Source organism: Ceratosolen solmsi, unplaced genomic scaffold (genome assembly GCF_000503995.2).
Source record: "Ceratosolen solmsi marchali unplaced genomic scaffold, CerSol_1.0 scaffold31, whole genome shotgun sequence".
Taxonomy (NCBI): Eukaryota; Metazoa; Arthropoda; class Insecta; order Hymenoptera; family Agaonidae; genus Ceratosolen; species Ceratosolen solmsi.
Window position 1 is genome coordinate 4257919 of NW_011948432.1, and position 13374 is coordinate 4271292.

At 25.8% G+C, this 13374-nt stretch overlaps 1 protein-coding gene across 1 annotated transcript; it reads left to right on the forward strand.

Moving 5' to 3' along the window:
• The first annotated feature begins 1198 nt into the window (after positions 1–1198).
• On the forward strand, positions 1199–7571 carry LOC105364408 (protein couch potato). Its single transcript, XM_011502320.1, has 4 exons — positions 1199–1214; positions 2546–2816; positions 5896–6081; positions 7162–7571. Exons 1-4 carry the CDS (start codon positions 1209–1211, stop codon positions 7464–7466), a joined length of 768 nt encoding a protein of 255 aa, XP_011500622.1. The 5' UTR covers positions 1199–1208; the 3' UTR covers positions 7467–7571.
• Positions 7572–13374: the final 5803 nt, after the last annotated feature.

Consider the following 13374-nt stretch of genomic DNA (forward strand, 5'->3'; position numbering starts at 1 on the left):
CCTGCTGCTTTCAAATTGATTTACCCGATGCTATGAATACAGGGTAAAAATGTTATTACTAAATATTTATTCATAAATTCCTACATTAAATGCTTTTATCTTGCGAAACTTTTTTAAACGGTAAACATTTTTTAACTAAATTGTAAATATTAAAGTGGACTTTGTATTTAATAATTATGAGTCCCATTTTACTTCTACCGTAAAATACAAACTGAAGCATATTATACTCTGGAGATGTATTGCATTTAAAAATAATAAAATCGATGTTACAATTGTCTTTAATCTTGGCCATAAAATGCCGTAAGATATCTCTTCGTGCCACGTTAATAAAGTTCTTGCCCCCTCAAGTGACAGAAAGTATTTTCTTTTCATATTTCTCTCTCTCTCTCTATCTATCTCTCTCTCTCTCACCCGCTTTCTCACGTTCTCTTTCACTCGCAACATTATTATAGAAATTATTTTATATCTTTAATTTTCTTGCCTAAGATATTTCGGTGGATATCAGAAAATTATAAATTTACTTGGGAATTTTATAGGATTTTTTAATTCGCAATTTAATTCGCAATCACAAAAAAACAAAACGAGACAAATTAGCGTGGATTATTGAAAACTAAAATAGCATAATTCATACAAAATGGCCATAATTCTGTTCTCTGAAATTTCTTCATCAACTCTAACTTGATAAATACTATTTATCATATAAAAGACAATTTTTCGCAAAATCATATTTTCCTTTTAAACATAATATATGCGCCTTATTGTAAGTGTGTGGTAAAAAAAAAAAATCTCGGACAAAGTAGTACTTCATCGTTACAGCATGAGATAGACAGCGACATAACATCAGCTGAGAAACTTTATAAATCGAAGGTAGAATTTAAAGCCATGATAAATTATCGTTTCAATAACGTCTCTACGCAACGGTCGGATTTCACGATGAAAACGCAGGCCGGTGAAAGTGTTGCGAGCTAAAAGAGAGAAGAAAGAAAAACGAACAATGAAGAGCCGTGAATTCGAAGCACGTAGCAATTGGATAGCTTCCGTAGTATTTAACGCCACCCGCCGCAGTTGCCTCTTCCAATAGGACCTCGAGTTTCGTTGACGCTGTAAGGCCTCATATTTTGGTATTCGCTTTCTAGTTGTGCTCATTCATAGTGTTGTGCGATTATTGAAAAAAGAAAAAAGACAAAAGATAAAAGGAAAAAGAAAAAATGCTGGTACGTATAAGTATTAATTGCTATACTATTTATATATCCACGCCGACGTGGCTGATCATTGATTTTCCATTATTTTGATTATTTTGATATATCGATGTGCATTATATGGGAACATGTTCATTATGAGCCAATCTTGTTGGAGATAATGATTATATTGTTATTATTAATTGATATTGTTGTTAAATCTTTTTTTTCAAGTGATCCATTTTTTTTTTTTTTTTTTTTTTTTTTTTTTTTTTTTTTTTTTTTTTTTTTTTTTTTTTTTTTTGGTTTAACGCTTAAGCTCGTTATTAGTTTCTAAGGGCTTAGATTGGTTAGATTAATATTTAAAATGAAATTTTAAATTGCACGACGAATGTACAGGTTTTTCAAGAGTGCTAAGTGTATTTCGATGGAAAATCCTCTTTATGTAAATATCGCAGAAATGCGTATTTTAATAATTATTCAAACGATTTAATGATTGAAAAATAAGCTAATCTACTTAAAGTTTCTAAGTGCCAGAATTGTCTAATTTGAGAGTCTGAGAAGTCGGTATTAACTAATTAACAAGCTACGATTTACAATATATAGCATTACAATTTGAAAAAACTTTATTTCATACAAGAAATCAGACTTGATTTGGAAATAAAATGAAAAACAAAAAGGGAAAAAAAAGAAGAAGAACAAGATATAAAAATGACTTTAAAAGACAGAAAAACGATTAATTTAATTATCAAGCAAGTGAAAATGTTGTAATTAACAGTGCAATTTTCGTATTTAGATGTCAAGCCAGTCCAACAAATATATGTTAAAAATTTATTCTCTTTTTTCATTCGAATGCCATACCATTTAGAACAGTGGCTTGTGCGATTTATCAGCTAGAGCCAACTAAATAGAATAAAAAATGCCTTTACCAATCTATGGGAATAATTATTTTCTTCTTTAACGCATCCATATATGGGTGTAAATACAAATTTTAAACGATTTTTATTTATAACTGTGTCAATTTAATAGTGAATCGATTCTAATGTAAATTAGAAAAATTGAAGTGAGTATTTATTTTATTATCTTCGCTCCTTTCGACACGAACATTGTTTATCAGATATATTGTAAATTAGTAAATGAAACGCAATGCGCTCGATATGCCGCAAGCGTACAGAATGCAGTGTTAATTTGTTTTTTTATGTTATTCTTAATGCCATCTCGTGCTCCAATTGCCATAATTAAAATAAACTCAAAGGAGAATAATATAGAAATAAATAGATGAGAGGCACAGAAACGATCAACCCCTAATAGCTGTTCAATACCATTCAGTTATGACTCCTCTATGCTCTCGCCATGTGATATTACAGATGCTCTCATGGCTCTCGATTGTCATAATGATTCTTGTCGATGCTCGAGTTGAGGGTTTAACCAATGGGGTGAAGCATACCAACGTACTGGGAGGTCTGGAACAACACGCCTCGTTTAGTTTCGTAAGACCTGGTCTCACCCAGACGGCATTTGCCTTCAATGGTCCATCATCGCACCAATCGTTCAGCTCCAGTGTTGGCGATCCTTATTTAGTTAACAAGGCTCTGCCAGGTGTTGCTCATGCTTTGGCTTATCGTAATCCCGGCCTAGGTACGCATCTGACAATGTGTTCGACCTTTACTACTTTTTAAGCTCTCTCCCTTTTCCTCCCTCTTTTCAATCATTTTTAACCATTTTCGTATACTTCTCTCGTAAATTATAATTAAAAACTATCGGCATTCGCGCACTTGCATAAATATAAATGACTTTATAGTTATATTTTGAACATCGTTATATAAATATTATTATAGTTTAACTAAATAATTCATAATAATTTTAATAATAATTATTATTATTATTACAAACAAAGTCAAATTTTTATTTAATATATCGTTTAATTCATAATTATACGTATGAAAATTCGAAATACAATCAGCATACCACGTTCTTCTTCCATTTTGGATTAAAAAGATTTAAAATACTTGATAATCCTTGGCTTTTTAAAAATCTATTTAAATATTATTTTAGCAGCTTCCTGCCAGCTTATTAAAAAAATCTCTTACTATATAATCGCTATACTGTAATCTCACAATCTGCTTTCTTGTCCAACTGAATACATTCAAAATCCACTTTACCTTACGCAATTTAATTACACTCACAATATTTACAATACAATATTATCCGATATTTCATTATATTACAATTATATACTGTTCCATATATGTCAATTATTTCAAAAAAATATTTTTTTATTCATTAATATTATTTGGATTTTAAGAATAAATTGTAATTAGTTTATCGCGAAAATTAATTTTCCTCCAGTTAATATGTAGTCGATTATTAGCTTGTTTTTATCTTTCTCTATTCACTTAATAAATATTTATTTATAGTAAATAAAATAAATAGCTATTTTTAACAACATAATTTTTCTATATATATATATATATATATATGTATATGTATTATATTGCATAAAAAAACTATTTAAATAGTTTAAAATTATTTATTACAGTTTATTTGTAAATAATACGAGAAAGAATTCATTTACTGCATGAATTTAAATTTATTACAAATATTTTATTGATAATATTTACCGTTAATTTATTATTTAATTATAAAAATTAAAAGAATTATAAAAAAAAATAAATAAAAGTATTATTTTTATAAATTTCATTATAATTTAATAATTCATTCGTGTATTCGTGTGCTCTCTCTCTCTCTCTCTCTCTCTATCTCACTCTCCCTCTCTTCCTCACTCTTAAACTACATGTACACACAGTTTGTTTACATGTGACTTTAAAATAAATCATTGACAATTTTTATTTATCTACTAAAAATGAAAATTAATACAAGATAAGTTGTTTTACGACCTCGATTAATTAGAGTTAAAAGCGTAAACTGCTAATAAATAAATAATAAATTTTGGTATTTTACACTCATAATATAAACAAGTCACTTTGTTAAGTGAATGAATGTAAATGTCTATATGTATTCAGAATCTCATAAATGTAATACTTGATTTTCAATGAGATAAAAAAACATAACTAACGAATATTTACTTTTAAAAATCTGAATATACACAATGACCGATATAGTAATTGCGGAAAATTAAATGTGGAAAATAACTTGAAAGTAAGACTGATAAACAGAATGTATGATAAAATAAATATGAAAATATTGAAAACATTATTAAAAGAAAAAAACATAAACTTTTATCAATAAACATAATATAATAAAAAATAAATCATTTAGCTGTTTATTACTTTAAACGAGTCGTAACTACGAATGTATTCATTGAAAATCATGAATTTCATTACATATTGGTTCAAATTGCGCCTACGTAATCCATCATTCCAAAGAATATCGTCAATAATTTCAGAGATTGTAATATTTTGTTAAAAATTATAGCTTCAATTCAGATATTAACACCGTGTGTTATAGATTACATTTATTCATCATTCTATTTGTATTGCCGTGCCCGTAAATTTCATTATGATATATTATTTATAATAAGCAAATATCATTCATATAATAGTTGGCTAAAAGTTTTATTTAATGTAAAATTATTAATGTTTAACACTGCTAATTAATTGCTTATAATTAATAAATTATAATTAGTGATAATTCTATTATTGTATAGTATAATTAATAATTATCATTTAATCTTCAACTAATTACTTATTTGGAGGCGAATTATAAGAAGTATTTTATGAATATAACGCTTGACCTATGCATTCAAAATGTTTCTAATATAATAAAATAAATTTAGTCGATTGAATGCCCAATATTACATTTTCATTGCACATAATATTTCAGTTGGTGTAATAAAATTTATTATATTTTTTTCACAACAATCATTAATTGAACACTACTAGTGGGAATAAGCTATATTACAATAAGTAAAAGAAAGTTTCTACTTGTTCAAAATGAGATTATTCATTTACAAAAAATCAATATCCCAAATGTTTTTATTAATATTCATGCTTAATTAGTTAAATCTATAATCTAATTTTTTATTGTTTACGAATTATAACTTATTTAATATTATCAAGGAATTGTATTTGGTTCGTTCTACAGAGAAAGCATAAGGAAAGGATATATCAGATTTTTTTAACTTTTTAAAATGATATTTGCGAAATTCGAATCGAATTGAGTTCTTGGCAAACTTCATTGTTAATAAAATAAAGAAGAGAATAAATAGAGTTTTTAAATGTTAATTTAATTATTTCATAAAGCATTGAAAAGTATCAAATATATTTGAATTTATTTTGTATGTTTGTAATCTATATTAAAAATTCTTTTAATGGATAAATCCTATCAGAATATTGTATCAATAAAGTTTCGATTCATATGTTCTATAGAAACAGAAAGTATGTATTGCAATTTTTTTAATAATCTAAACCGAGCTGAATTTATTATTATTATTATATATTCAATTATTTACAAAAAGACGCATATTCACACGTAATTAGAATGTAGAAAACTCGCGTCATTTTCTTTTACATTGCGATTAAAAACTGATTAAATTATCTGCCTCGTCACTAATCTCCACCGTTTTCATTAACTGCATATATTGTTCACTAACATCCTTTGATTCGCCTCCCATTGCAACGGTATTAAAAACAACATGCATGGTGACTCTTCTTATTATGGTTACCAAAATTATCGCACACTACTTCTGCTTAATTCTATTTAGGTTTTGCACCAGTTCACCACGGCCCCGTCGCACCAACGTATAATATCGGCTCACCAGCCCCTGCCATCTACCCATCACAGCCACTTGATTACCAGCAGCAACAAGCCTTGGCATTGGCATATCAACATCAACTGCAGCAGTATCATCAATACCAGCAGCAACAACAGCCAGTCTTTTCAGGTATGCGATTTTCGCATTATTTCTATTATGTACAGAGAGCCAATGAAATGTAAAGCTTTAGATAGAAATTCTTATATTATATAAATATTAATTACGAACAATGCGGATGTACAGACACTATTTGTACTAACACAAAAATGTGCTAATACATAATGCTAATTCAAATTTGTTAAGTTTTCAAATAAGCAATTAATTTTAATAATATATTTACAATTCAGAGATATATTTTTTGTTCTATGAGTTATGTGTTGAACAAACACAAGTAATTGAGTAATCGAACGAAAAGTTTCATGTATTTGATAATTATATCTTTACAATTAATTTTCTATTAAATACGTGCATGAATATTTTGCATTAAAACTTATTAAACTTATGATTGTTGGCGTAAATTGTAATTTACATGTATAATACCTATTGTAAACTTACGATTCATGATTTCATCTACAAATTTATCTATAATTTATAAGTATCAATATTGTCTAGCATCGATACATCCACACATTTTAATAATAAAAAAAAAAACCTATAAATTTACTTAATATTTATATTAATATTCCATTGATGATGGATAATACAAGATGTGCGCGTGCCTTTCATTGTCTCAATTATCATAATCGATATCATATCAATGTGATCTACTCGAGGAAGCAGTATATCCTATTGTTAACAATATTTATAATGTTAATTATTATCGTAATAAATGAAATTTAAATTAAAATTAAATTATTAGTACGGATTTTAAATTAAATAATTTTTCACATATAATTGAAAGGCGACGATCAATTGTAGAAGCGTAATATTCGGATAGATCAGGTTTTTGCATTTACATTAGTTTTTGTTATTTACAATGAAATTGTGTAAAAATAGATTTAGTAATTATTAATAACCATAAAATTAATAATCATTAATGACAATCATTAGATACAATATATTAACATTTAAATACAAACGTTAATGAACAATTGCGAGAACTCAAAGAATATATATTTCAACATTTCTAATTTCGAACTTTTTAAGTACAACTATTATAATGCATAATTATACTTAAAAAGGTTATACCAATCATAATTATTAATACAGAATACATTCAGCAATTACAAGGTCAGCAAATTAACGCAGACATTCAAGAAAATGTACAACATCCCCATCATTCTCGACTTTTACCAGTGAGGTACACTCCTAATACCCCATTAGCCGGAGACTCTATTCCCGAGCAACTTCAACTTCAACTTCAGCATCAGCATCAGCATCAGCAGCATCAGCAGCAACAAGTCCAATCTCAGCCTCAGCAACCGAGGCGAAATTTATTAGGCATTGCGTACTCCTCTTCTCCATCAGTGGCTCATGTTAAAGTCAGCGGTAATGGCTACAAAATTCACTTTTAATCAATTCCATTCACATTGATTTGTTGTAAATTTTGAAAATAGCTATTCTGAACAAATTAAAAAAGAATGGAAAAACCTAAATGTTTATGAACTGTCTAGAAAGTGCATACTGCACTAAATACTTTCGCCAATATCGCCAATATTTACAAATATGTCATTTCAGTATTATATAAATATTATATAAATTAATAATATAGAGGACGTACATAATGGTTATTATGCTCTCTTAAACATTTTAAAACATTATTAATTTTATTTTACGATTCTTATAGTTGAATGTAAATAGACTTGAATTTCTAATTGCGACATGCTAAAATAGTATATGAAATTCGTAGAAAGTATTTAAAAACTTGAATTAAAAGTAATAAAAGATTTTATAACACCCCGTACACGTATATTTATTAAATTGCTAAAATTAATTTTTCACATTAATAAATATGCACGAGTTATGTCATGATCATTGAGAATAAATATTAATTACATACTTTCTAGTCTCGATCGGATTTATAAATTATTTTTTTTATACTGGAAATTATAATTAATTTTTATTATCAGTTAACAGACAATACCCCATCTTTGTCTTTAAACATAATAATAGAAACTTTACAAATTATTTTCTATTCCAAATAAATGTAATTATTTTCTTTAAGTATGTATGTATTCGTTTGTAATAAAATTGTTTGAACCATTACATAATAAATATATCTTTATTATATAATTGATTGTTTATATTTATCTATCTATCTATATATATATATATATATATATATATATATATATATATATATATATATATATATGCAATTACTAAGAATATAATTAAATTTTATTAAAAAATTAATTCACATATTTGTCTTATTGAATATAAATATTTTTTTATAATTGATTTTTATGGCTCAACTTAAAAATTTAATTTTAAATTTAATATTTACAGAAACAAATATTATGTATTTATTTAAATTTAAATTTAAGCTAAATTGAGTGAAATTTAGATTAAATTTTGAAGTCAATATATATATATATATAAATATATAATCCATTAATTGTAATTATTTCATTATAATTCAGAATTTCAATTAGTCAAATATTTCTTTCAATTTATAGGAATGTAATAGAAGAAAATGCTAACATTAAATAAATACACAAGTCCAAATGATCAACATTTTCAATGAAAGAAATGTCAATTTTTGGCTGAAATGTGAATGATTTCAGTTTCAAAAATAATTATCTAAACACCGTAATTAACATAATTGTTAGAAGTATTACAAAATTATGTTTATAATTAAATTGAATTAATTAAAAAATAATATTTATTATATTAGATATAAATTTTCCAAACGATATGCCCAATTATCTAAAATTAAAAATCAATTTAATGAGTAAACTAATGTAATTGATATTACCTAAAATATGTGAAAATTAATTTTGTTCTGCTTCTAAAGAACTTGTTATTATTTTGTTATTAGAACGTTATATGCAACACTTTTAATTAACAATAAATAAATAAATAAATAATTGAATATTAGAAAAAAATTAGAAAATGTTTTAAAAAGTTGTAACTAGTTGCACGATTAATTTTATATAAAATGTATTAACGTATTTATATGTACATATTTACATATAATTGTAATAATATATACAATTATATATAATATATACTTACTATGATAGCGTTTTAATGTATATTTCTTACATAAAGAAATGTGCGAATTTATTATCGTTATAAAATTAAGCATAGAGAGTTATACTTTTATTAGTCTACATTAAAAAATCAGTTAAAAATCATTTATATTTACATTACACTGTACTACGATAATATATAAAGAAACAAAATTTTTTAAACATAATGATTCTCTGTCTACTTATCTATATAAATTTTATTATGAAATTAACAGAACTATTATTTAAAAGCTACGGTTTCATTAAATTATTAATAATAAAATAAGCTGCTATATATCTTTTTGCAATTGCCTAATTCAATGAAAGTAATATATTGACAAGACGATAAACTCAATAATATATGCTATCATTCGTGAAGACATTAAATACCACCGATGACGATTCAAATTCAACTATGTACCTAAAGATTCGTATTTAAATTCATTGAATTTATGCAATTCGCCGTTTTCTCTCACACATGCACGCACGTACGCACTTATTATTCTCAATATCTACTTCGTTTTGCATTTGCATGTACGTACAAGTTTGTATATACTCATGGATGAGTTATGCTTGACTATGAGAATAGAGTGTTTAAATTTTAAAATCCGTACGTAGTCATGGAGATTATTATCCTAAAACAAATATTTCACCTTTTTTTTTTTTTTTTTTCCCCCCCTTTAATTGAATAAATGACGATATATAAACTGTCTTATCACAGCACTCGATTTAAACAATAAAATTTAATAATTATGGACAGAATTTTGGAATATCTACGGTAGCATTTTTTATAGATGTAGCATATAAAATTCACTGCTTTTTAAAGACATTATAAATATTATAAAAATTTTAGATATAAATTCATATTGAATTTTCGTTTTTCATTCTTTCGTTTATTCCATCACCTGCCAAAATAATTGTTGAAGATAATATGAGATATTATAAGGCAGTGAAATATTTGATTATTTCAACGAATATTTTAAATTAACGAGCAATAATCTCACGAAAAGTAAAGAAAAATTAATAATGTGATTTTTAAAGAGAGAAGAAAAATGATTTTTAAAAATATATAAATAGACTTATAATAATACTAAGACTGAAATTATCAACAAATTTGAAAAATTTGATTAATAAATGACAATAATCGGCACGTGTTAACATTAAGTGAGACACAAATCATTCTGGCTTCAGCGATACAAATTAATTCATGTCGAATACTTACTTTAATAATTAAAAAAAAAAAAAAATATATATATATATATATAAAATATAGTAAAAGAATGAATTTATTCGACAAATATATAAAAATTTTATGTCAATTTTCTTTTACACTCAATCGAATTATTAATTATTAATTCATATGACAGCTTCAACACTGTCGCATAATTCATAATATAAGCATTAAAGATTCCATTTTTTTTAATTCATAAAATTCCACAGCTTCTACATTAAACATTTGCTTTACATTATTAGATGATTAATATAAATAAGTAGTAGTTGTCGCCACATAAGTTTTATATAATTTAGAAAAAATATTTCTTTGAAATCGATCGTACTCCCAGATTCTCAGAATATGTGAATAAAAACATTTTGTATAAAAGTGGTGATTTTTTTACATTAAATTGTTAAAAAAAATATTTTACACATTCACTAGGCAATATAAAAAATTAAAATAATAGTCTATCTAAGACATAATTTAACGAACGACTTATCTATCGCTAAATTTTCAATATGACATTCAGCATTCATATTAATTGGAATAATTCATAAGATACGGCATAAGTCAGAGCTATATGCTTTAATAAACAAAATAATTTAAAATTATATTTGATGTATTTGCCAAAATAAACTTATAGTTAGTTTATGAAACAAAGGTGAAAAGAATTTAGCTTATATATTAACACGCTTATATAAATAAAGTATCCAAACAACGTATTTAATATTTGTTCTCAATCAGCCCCAAGGTAGTCTCAAGGTGTCTTCCTCACTTTTCCGTTAGTCATTCCTGTTCGCCGTCCGCCTACGCAATTCATCGTTGCCTTACGACTACAGCGGAGAAGGGAAAGACGGCCAAAATAATTTTATTAAAAAAGTACGCCGCAGCGCGTGCATAAGACTCGTCGTGCATCTATTTCAATAATAAACGAATAAAAAAAATTCGCGAGGGCAGTTAGCGACGCTCGTTTGTGCTTGTACATGACAATCGAGGCCCAAGGCAACATTAAAACGTCCTTCCCGACGCGTCGATATTGTCGACTACTTCTGTATCGATGAACAATACATTGAACAAAGAATCATTAGATTATAATCGTTTTTAAATGACAATTTTTATTATGTCGATTGCAGATTCGCTGATAATTGAATAAATGTTTATTACGTATAACGAGGTTGCGTGTATATTTTGTTTATTTACATATATAGTTATTATACGAAGCGTAGCACGTGTAAGTGCCATTTATCCAGAATTTATAAATAACCATTTGTGTATCCACTAGATGGCGCCTGATACCATTTAAACGTGAATTTTACATTATAACTGAGAAATCTATAGGTAGAAGCCTAAATTCACAAAATCTCTCTAACTTATTCTTCCTTTTCATTTACGCAAATAAACTTTTTATCTTACTCCATAATAAAATTCTTAATAATATAATTTGTATCATAAAGAAACCCTTTAAAAAATTCTAATATTCGAAAAATGCTTAATGTTTCGTAATCAAATAAAAATCGAAGACGAAAGACATAAAAGGAAGAAAAGAAAGAAAATTCAATTATCTTTGTATAGCTCCCAACTTTTCAAAATATCCTCCCTTCTCTACGATTCACTGAAAAAAAAAAAAAAAAAAATTACAATAAAAAAAGGCCACTCCATTACTATATTTATGTTAATCAATGCTCTAAAAATTAACCAAATTACTCTAAAATTGCTATTTCGTCGAAATCAATGTATAATTTTTTCGACTTTTATATTTTGATCTTTGTACATTAACTTCTACGACTGAGAATTCCAAAACTATTACGCTTCTCATAGAAAGACGATGCTTATAATAAGAACATCTTTATTTAATACGTTAAACTTAACTTTTACGCAATGATGTAGTTGAGTGATTATTACTTAACGTTTTGCATTGTATATTATCGAAATCGTCGTTTTTTAAATGTAGTTATTATAAGCTCAATTAATATCGTTTTCTGATAATAAAGTAGTTCTATTGTTGGCGTTAATTAAATTATCTACGTTTACTTTATTAAAATAAATTGTATATCAAAGTTTTAGACATAATATATATATATCTGATTCAACATTCTGAGAACAATATTTGATATAAATATTATACATTGTTTTTACTCGTATTAAAAGCAACGAAAACAATAAGAAAAATTAGAAATATAAAGTATTTCTTTGTACAATATATATTTCAAAATAAATTGAATAAACATTAATTATAAATAGCTATTTGATAAAATTATTCACACCGGAAGAAATAAATTTTTGATATTTTTGTTTATTTTTAACTTTATTTTAATTTATGTATTTATTTATTTATTTATTTTTTTTTTTTTTCAAAAATTGCTCACATCAATTTTACTTTTAAATGTGAAAAATATTTAAAAAAAAAAAAAATAATAAATAATTGTCCATAAATGAATTAATTCTTAAAATATTTTTATTTATATTTTTTATCTATTACTATTATTACAACTATCTCTCTTGTGATATATAATTATTATATGTTGAATTATGGTTGAATCAACGAGGATTTAAGATATATGATAATCAATGAAATCCAACTTTCTTGATGAATGCAAAGCATATGGTCACCGTGCAATCGATGCAATGTCAAATAAACTTTGATAGATGCGCAAAAACTAGATGTCACTATATTTTTGTCAATTATACATGAAATTATATTGTAAGCTGCTAATCGTTTACTGTTGGTTTAAAATTGGCGCCGTTAATTCATGTTCTCACGTTAATTTTAGATGAGCTGCCAATGTTATGTATGTGTACCAAGTGATTGTGTGCTCATGCGTGGGCACAAACGCGTATATAAGCATCTTTGTCGTCGCTCTCTCTCTCTCTCTCTCTCTCTCTCTCTCTCTCTATATATATATATATATATATATATATATATATATATATATATATATAACGTTATTTTCAAATCTTTCCTTATTAAATATTAAATCGTATAAAAAAGTAATAAAATATGGCTTTTATATTTTTTAAAAATATTTCTACAAAAGG